The 8,421-nt window shown below is 48.8% G+C and overlaps 1 protein-coding gene across 1 annotated transcript in view; it reads right to left on the bottom strand.

Annotated features, from left to right (window-relative positions):
• Window positions 1-341: 341 nt before the first annotated feature.
• TGM7 (transglutaminase 7) overlaps window positions 342-8,421 on the bottom strand; it is a 28,245-nt gene continuing 20,165 nt past the window's right edge. Inside the window, 8 exon segments of the mRNA XM_045901742.2 lie at window positions 342-672; window positions 905-1,038; window positions 2,879-3,039; window positions 3,421-3,747; window positions 4,975-5,034; window positions 5,037-5,216; window positions 5,592-5,695; window positions 7,172-7,310. Coding sequence (XP_045757698.1) covers window positions 513-672; window positions 905-1,038; window positions 2,879-3,039; window positions 3,421-3,747; window positions 4,975-5,034; window positions 5,037-5,216; window positions 5,592-5,695; window positions 7,172-7,310 — 1,265 coding nt within the window. The 3' untranslated portion in view covers window positions 342-512.

Genomic DNA, 8,421 nt, shown 5'->3' with positions numbered 1-8,421 from the left:
GCAGCACAATCACTGTCGTCCCAGGCCACTGACCTCCCTCCCGCCTCTGCCTGCAGGCTCGCTAAGATCATTTAAATGGAGACACCTGGGATCCTTGATTCCAGAGAAGCTGATTTAGAGGGGATCCTACTGGGCTTATTTTGTGGTTGGGGACCTTAAAGCAGGAGAGAGAAGACAGGAAGAGCAGGGAGGGCCCAGCCAACACAGCTGGCAGCCAGGCCAGAGGACCAGCCAGTAGCAATAATAACAAGGACCTTGTTAGCGGAGAAGAGAGAACACAGGTAATAAATAAAGACGTCTTTATTGTCTCTTCCCAAGATGCACAGCTGTTCTAACAGAGCTCCATTCACCCCCAGGCAGGCGGAAAGAGGACAGAGAAGGAACAAAGATAACATTACACCTTCAGGAGTAGGAAAGACCAAGGTGAGGCTACAAGGGGGCTGGAAGGGCATCAGGAGTAGGGGGAGGGGAGGGGCTGGGGGATTGGGAGGCCAAGGGGGTGGGGTGGGGGCTCAAGAAGCCCTGGAGGCAGCAACAAAGATGTCTTTGTAGCCCTTGATCTCCTTGATCTCATTGCTGCTGCTGAGGACTTGGAGCTGGTGGGGGCCAGTTTTGTTGGGGTAGAGGTCCACTTGAATTTGGATGGTATGTCCAGGTGCCAGAGTCCCAATGCTGAAAGTCAAAAAGAGCCTGTTAGAGCCTTAGGTAACTGCCAGGGTGGGTGATCTGGTTTTCCCTCTTGGTGGGTAAGCACCTCCCACCCCCCAATACCACCCAGCTCAACCTTCCCCAAGGAGGGTGCACAAGTGGGGGCAAGTAGGCACCATCCAGGAGATGAAGGACCATCCTATGACCCCACAAGGTGCCCCTTGCCAGAGACCAGCATGAGACAGATGGTACTTACTTCTTTGATATCTGCCCATCGATGAGGCCACTTCCCTCCAGCACCATCGTGCAGTTACTCAGAGCCACCATTAGGATATTGGTGAGGGTGATGTGGACCCTCAGTGCCTTGCCCACCTCAGCCCTTTTAGACACCTGTGTGGAGAGAAGGTGGAGATATTGTGGGCAACTGGCCTTATTTCTGTACTCCAGTTCAGTCACCATCCCTCTGTTGACCTCCAGGGACTGCTTCCTGAGGGCTCAACCCCTGCAGGGAGAGAAGAATATGAGCCGAGAGTACTCAAGGTTAACACGTATCCTGACCTGCCTTAGAAGGTCACAATGCTTCAGGAAGCCGCTACCAGCTGGGAATTGCCACCACGTTGAAACTGATTTCCCTCCCCACCATCTAGTTCAGCTGGCAATTTGATTTCAACTTAAGTGCCAGCTCCAGTCTGTTAATCATGGCTCATAGGAATGGTGTGTTGGAAAGATTCCCGAGGACAAATCCAGAGTCAGAGAGAGTTGTGATCAATTAGTAATGTCTGACACAGGCATGGGGTAAGGAAGTGGTGTCCTCTGTGCCACCTATATGCTATCAGGGACATCATTCCAAGGCCAAGGTCATACAATATGGCAGAGCCAGGATCTGACCCAGATGTCCCAGGCCCCAGGCAGGATCTTCCCCCCATGTTGCTCTGACAGTAGAAACAGTGTGAGTTTTTCCAGGTGTGTTCTGTGCATCCCGTGTGAGGTCTGTGTCATGGGGCAGCATGGCCTTGGCCTGTGAGTGGGAGGCAGGGATTCTATCCTACTCACTTCTAGAGCTCGTGCCTAGCTCAGTGCCTGCCAAGTGGTGGATATTTGATAAACGAATGTTGAACTAAAATGAGTTCTGACCACCCAGATCATACTTGGGACATGTTCTGGCTCAAAAAGAGAATTAAAAAAAAGAATCAAAGAAAAGCAAGAACACACCGTGACTTCTCTAAAATTCAAATGAAAGAAACAAACCTCTTGTATTCTAGTGAGGGTGTCAAAGTAGAACAGGTAAAAAGGTCTTTGGAATCCCTCACAGTCACACAAATCATCCGCAGGTCCCTTACCAATGTGGTCCAATTAATAGTCTCCTCAGCATCTGATGTGCCTGCCCCAGATCCTGTTGGTCCCCAGGACTCTGGGCAACAGGCAGCATCCTCACCTCAGCACCAGCTGTGTCTGCACCCGTGATTCTGCCCACTGTCTGCCACACCGTGGCCTGACCACCTGACAGCACGGCCCGGTGAAAACTGTCAGGGGGCCAGGCGGTTGCTGGTGTGGAGCCGCTCAATTCTCGTTCTGGGTGGGGGTGAGTATGCTTCTGCCAAATCCAGCAGGTGCAAAGCCAGGTTGGGACTAAGCAGAGGACAGGTCCTTCAGAATGGGGGGGCGGGGGGGGAAGGAGGCTTCAAGGGAAGAAAAACCCTGGTAACAGGAGATGGGGAACGTTTCTGCCCCCCATTTGCCCTTCTTCCACCTGGGTTCCTTCCTCATATAATGACCTTGCCAGCCACGCCATCTTGGAACTCAAAGTCTGGGGCTTACCTCGCATTTGTCTTTCCTCTTCCCTGTCGCACCTACATTATTATCTGCAGTCACCTTTGGAATTCGGCTTGTGTTTTTTCTCAAACCCGACTCCTCTACTCCATCTCCCAGCCACACCTCTCGTGTCTCTCTGCCTCTGCAAAGCGTTTTCCTTACTTAAAATGCCTTCATTTCCATCTCATGTCTCTGGACAGTGTCTTCCTATGCATCCCCCACAAAATGTCACCTCCTCTCAGAAGCCTTCCACTCTGCCCTGCACTTTGCCCAGAGCATGAGATAACATCATACTGGGCTTTAATCATCTGTTGGGTGTCTGAGGCAGGGACTCTGTTCTGATCACTGCTGTAGCCCAATCCCCTGGGTTGGGGGAGTCAGAGGGCTCCTGGGCCCCATCTCTGTCCAGACACCTTACCTCAATAGATAAGTGGGGAGGCTCCAGAGAGATATCTTTTAGGACCAGCATGGACCTCCCCGTATTCTCCACCTTGGCAATGCCAGACACCCGGATCAGCTTCTCATCTGTCAGCTTGTTTCTATAATTATCGTAGGATAGCAAGAGCGGCCACTGTATCTCTAAGCACAGACAAAAGACACCTTGAGTCTGGAAAGAAAGAGAGAGAGGGAGAGAGAGAATATGCGTATGTGTGGGAGAGAATATGTGTGTGAGTCTATATGTGTGTGCAAGTCTGTTTGTGTGTGTGTATGAGAGATCCAGCGTACTTACCCTATACCCACCGCCCCCAGAGGTCACTGCTATGTTTCCCCTGGTGGGATGGTGTCAGAGTACAGCACATGACGTGCAACCTCCTGCCACCAGCAGCTTCACTGCCTGGCGTGTGTGTGTACTGGGTTGCAGGGCTTGCCATGTAACCTGGCTGAACCATCCCCAGCCTTGTTTATGACCCCAAAGTTCCCATCCTTCTTGGTGCCTTTCCAGGCCTACCTCATACTCACCCTTCCCAAAGTCCAGGTTCAAGTGCACTATTTGCCTCCAGAGGGGCTCCCTGGTGTCACCCTGGTGCAACAGGGCCTGTGCGCTGAAGTGCACCACCAGTCTGATGGGACCCTGGGGGTGGACTCTGTCTGGCACCCTCCGGGCACGCAGCCTCAGCATCAGGTCCTGGCCCCACTCGGGGGTCCTAGCCAGGTGAAGCTGCAGCTGCGCGGGCTGGGCCTCAGAGCCCCTGGAGCCCAGCAGATCTAGGAAGGGAGAAGAGGCCCTTCTTGGGTCCAGCATTTTCCAGGAAGCTTTCATGAACACAGATTGCTTCTCAGGGGATCCTGGCCGAAAGAAGAGCCAGGAAAGACCTCAGTGAGGAGAGACTGAGAGGACCAGGGGCCTCCTTTGGGAAACCAAGCACCCCAAAAACTCCCAGCTCCCCTCCCAAAGCCCCAACCACATGAATGAATAGCTGCATCAGGTGGCAGGACAGCATCATGGCTGAGAACATGGGGATTGCTGTTGCTGGGTGCTGCATTCAAATCCTGGCTCAGGCACAGTCCCTGAATCTCTGGGTGCTCAGTTCTTTCATCTATAACCCAGGTGTATCTCCCTGCCTCCTAGAGTTGCCAGAATTGTGAGTTACATGAGCTGCTGAATACAAGCACCCAGCATTGTTCTTTGTCGTGAGTATTGTCACCATCAATGCTGTCGTCATCATCAAAGCCAGAGACTTCTTCCCCCACCAGCGTCCTCACTTGTAAAATACATGTTCATGTCTTCTAAACGGATCCTCAGCTCTTGCTCCTGGGGGCTACTCAACATTCAGGCTGCACCCCAATTCACCCCAAACTGTGGACTTCTCTAGAGCAGCTGCTGTGCACCAGAGGTACTGCTCCAAGTGCTTTCTGGGATTCCACTCACCTGCCCTCGCAACAGCCCTCTGAGGTGACGTTACCCCATTTTACAGATGAGGAACTGGAGGCACAGGGATGGTAAGAACACAGCCAGGCTTACACGGCTAGAACCTAGCAGGGCCTTGGTTGGCACTCAGGCAGCCTGACTCCCCCTGGCCTTCTCCGCAGGGACGTCTACTCTCTTCCACAGGCCAGGCATCCTTTCCCTCCATAAGCATCCACCTCCCCCCTTGCTCCCACCCCCACTGCCATGACATAACGAGATCATGATAGGACCCTAGACAGAGTTGCCAGGAAAAATAAAGGACATTCAGTTTGAATTTCAGAGACAAAGTGAATAATTTTTAGTTTAGATATATTGCATACTATATTTGGGCCACACTTATACTAATAAAGTATTTGCTTGTCTGAATTTATCTGGAATTCAGATTTAATGGGCACCCTCTTTTTTTATTTGCTCAATCCAGCAACTCTAGGGCCCCATGGCCAGGGTCCAGGAAAGCCCCCAGGAGTTTTCCATGAAGAGGAAGTGATCAGGCGGTGATGGTTTTAACAAGAACGAACCATCCTCACTGGGAGGCACACAAAGGAGGTTATACCCGCCCCCCCCGCCCCCCCCCCTCCCGCCTGAGTCCCCGGGGCCCCAAGCACCTTCTGGATACCTGTAGGAGCTGGTAATGTTCTGGCGCTGATCTGACCCTACCATCTGGGACTGATTTCCTTCCCAATGGAACTGGTGTTATGGACGAGGATTTCCTGGGCCTGACCATCCCCGAAGAGCCAAATGACTTCATCAGCATTCACCTTGGCATACGCAAATGGGGTGTCATAGGGCAGGTGGACCTCCCCTTCCCTGATGGCCTTCACAGAGGCAGGGCCGCAGCAGAACAGCCCTGTGGAGGGAACAGAAGTTGAGGATGGCGGCCAGCTGCCAGCCTGTGGACTGGGGTGGCTGGTGGCAGGGGGAGGGGACAGGGGCAGGTAGGGAGATGGGATGGAGAAGACCCACATCCACCGAGTACTCTCAGCTTCCCACAAATTCACCTGATCCTCACAGCCACCCTGTGAAGGGGTAGTTATCATCATCTTCCCCACTTTACAGGTGAGGAAGCAACTGAGAGGTCCTGTGACTCATCTGGGTTACCCAGCTGAAGGCAACGAAGTGAGAAAAACACTGCTCCTTTCGGGCCTCCTGCTCATGTGGTCAGTCCCCCTGACCAGCCTCCCCACAGAGCCCAGACCCTTCCTTCCACAAGGGCCTCACTCACCACTGCTGGTTTGCTGGGGAGTGGGGTCCAGAACCTGCCAACCATTGTATCCCGGTGGGAGATCTTTCCGGATCATCCAGCACTCGTTCCAGACATGGAAATTCCTACAGAGAAGAGTAAGAAGATGAGGATTTATGTTTTCCGAAGATTTGCCAGGTACTGGACACTATACTGAATGCTGTAATTTATATCAGTTTTTTAAAATTAAAGTGTAATTGACATACAATATTGTATTAGTTTCAGGTGTACACACCATAGTGATTTAACATATATATAAATTATGAAGTGATCACCATGAAAAATCTAGCTACCGTCTAGCACTGCATAAAGTTATTATGTATTAATTATATTCACCCCCCTTTTTTACTTATTTAGAAGTAATTTCAAGCTTACAGTAAAGTTGCAAGAATAATACAAAAAATACCCATCTACCCAATTCATCTATCATTAACATTTTGCCCCATTTGCTTTAGCATTGGCTTTCTTTCAGTATGGATGTGAAGATTATAAATATATTTTTTCCTTTTGTTTTTTACTTCAGTGTGTATTTTCTAAGAAAAGAGATCTTCCCCTACATAATCGTGTACAGTTATCAACCTCATATGTTTACTATTGATATAATACTTTTATCTAATTTACTGTCTATATTTCACTTTTGTCAATTGACCTAGTAATGTCCTTTACGGCATTCTTTTCTGCCCAGTCCAGGATCACACATTGCATCTAGTTGTGCAGTGTCCTTTGTCTGCTTGGATCTGGAGTGGTTCCTCAGCCTTTATTGTATTACATTGACATTTTGAATACGGTATTTATTTATTTGCCAGAGTGATCCAAATTTTGAGCTTGTCTGATGTTTCCTCATGATTAGATTCAGGTTATGCATTCATACACAGAATTCTACATAAGTGATACCGCCTTCCCAGGTATACCACTGCTGATTGAATGGAGGATGCTTCGCCCTCTAGGAGCTCAGAGAGGGAGGGGTTCCTAGGAGAGTCACTAGTTCTCACACAACTCAAAGATCTTACCTGGAAACTGGCTGGAAATGAAAAACAGGAAATCAGATCTGAAGTAGAGCAGAGGAAAAAGGAGCCAGGGGAAGAGGTTAGAGATACAGAAATGAAGGGACACACAGAGATACACACACACACACACACACACACGCATGCACGCAGCGAGGAAGTGAGGTAGGTGGAGGAAGAAGCAGGAGAGACTGAGGAAGTAGGCAGAGGCAGCAAGTCCAGGCCCAACAGGGCAAGCAGAGAATGGCACAAACAGAATGACTCAAAGAAGGAAGAGTAAGAGGCATACAGATTTTGAGATCAGTATTTACAGACCCACACAATCTATTCATTCGGTTGTGGGCTTCAGAATGTTATCCCATAGTCATCTATCTCTGAAATGAGTGTGATATGATGATCTAATTATCCGCAACAGTCTCCTAGGTTGGGGAATTACTCTCTGGGCACCAGCCACAAAGGGCAGGGTGATATTGCCTCAAAACCAGAGAGAAGCGTGTCAGAGTTTCCCTGCCTGTCCTGAGATGGAGCAGAGATCTGTTTGAGATGGCGTCCCCTTACCATATTTTGTCTCGCTTCCGAGTTGACAGAATCTCTGCATTTTGGTCATAGTAGGTGTCGATGGTTAAGTTCCCATCCATGTTGTGTGCGGAACGAAAATTGGAAACCACACGAGTTGGAACACCTAAACATCTCATTACTAAAGAGAAGGAAAGCATGGACAATCACTGAGTTCATTTCAAGCAGAATCATTGGTTTCCCATGCATCCTTTCTAAGTTTTAAGCTGGAGGAGAGAAAGAAGGCCAAGATTCTTGCAGATCCATACCTGTAACTCCTTTATTCTCAGAGCACTGCACCCAGGCCCAGAACCCTGCTGCCTACCTGCCCATTGATGGTCTCCATCCCACTAGGAGAAAGAAATCATTTGAAGGTTACTTAAAACAACAATAAGCAACTGAATTTATCATTTAGGGCTTTTTTCATTCAGCAGCTTTCCACATTAAAAACAGAGAACCTAAAAAAAAAAATATGCTGAATTTAAAAAAAAAAACACAGAGAACCTAAAACATTTGTAATTCGAAAGAAAATAAGAAAAGTTAGGCCTTATGCTGCGGCCAGTTTCAGGAGTGACCTTCAGTAAGTGGCTTAACTTCTCTGTGTCTTAAGTCTCCTTGTGTGTAACAAAGTTAGGAATTGGACCAGATGATTTTCAGTACTGAAATTCTGAATCTGTAATTCTACTGAAATACAAGGATTTGGAGGAGGTAAGAAAGAAATCAGAGAAAGGATAGAAAGGCAATACAGACTTACAGAGGTAAGTGGAAGACCTCAGGGACAAAGGGAACCTGCAGGTACAGAGGCAACAAGCATCTTTGATAAGGCAACAGCATCCTCTTGTGGCATCTCAGGATAGTACTACAAAGGCTTTTTAAAGCTGAGGTCATATTTCACTTAAAATTTCACTTAAGTAGTTAAGACTTACTTATACAAAGCAGATATTACACCACCTACACCACCATCTCACACACACACACACACACACACACACACCTGCCCAGGGCCAGATGTGACTTTTGGAACATAGGTCCCCACCTCAGCCAGCGAGGTGAGGAGTTTAGATGAGGAGTTTATTTGTTTGTTTGTTTGTTTGTTTTATTATGTTATTTAGTCACCATACAATATATCATTAGCTTTTGATGTAGTGATCCACGATCCATTGTTTTCGTATAACACCCAGTGCTCCATGCAGTACGTGCCCTCCTTAATACCCATCGCCGGGCTAACCAATCCCCCCTCCCCCCTCCCCTCT

Source organism: Mirounga angustirostris, unplaced genomic scaffold, assembly GCF_029215605.1.
Source record: "Mirounga angustirostris isolate CCGP_5_RB_7025 unplaced genomic scaffold, mMirAng1.0.hap1 SCAF_9, whole genome shotgun sequence".
Lineage (NCBI taxonomy): Eukaryota > Metazoa > Chordata > Mammalia > Carnivora > Phocidae > Mirounga > Mirounga angustirostris.
Note: the sequence above shows the minus strand (reverse complement) of the source record. Positions and strands in the feature narration are given on the sequence as shown.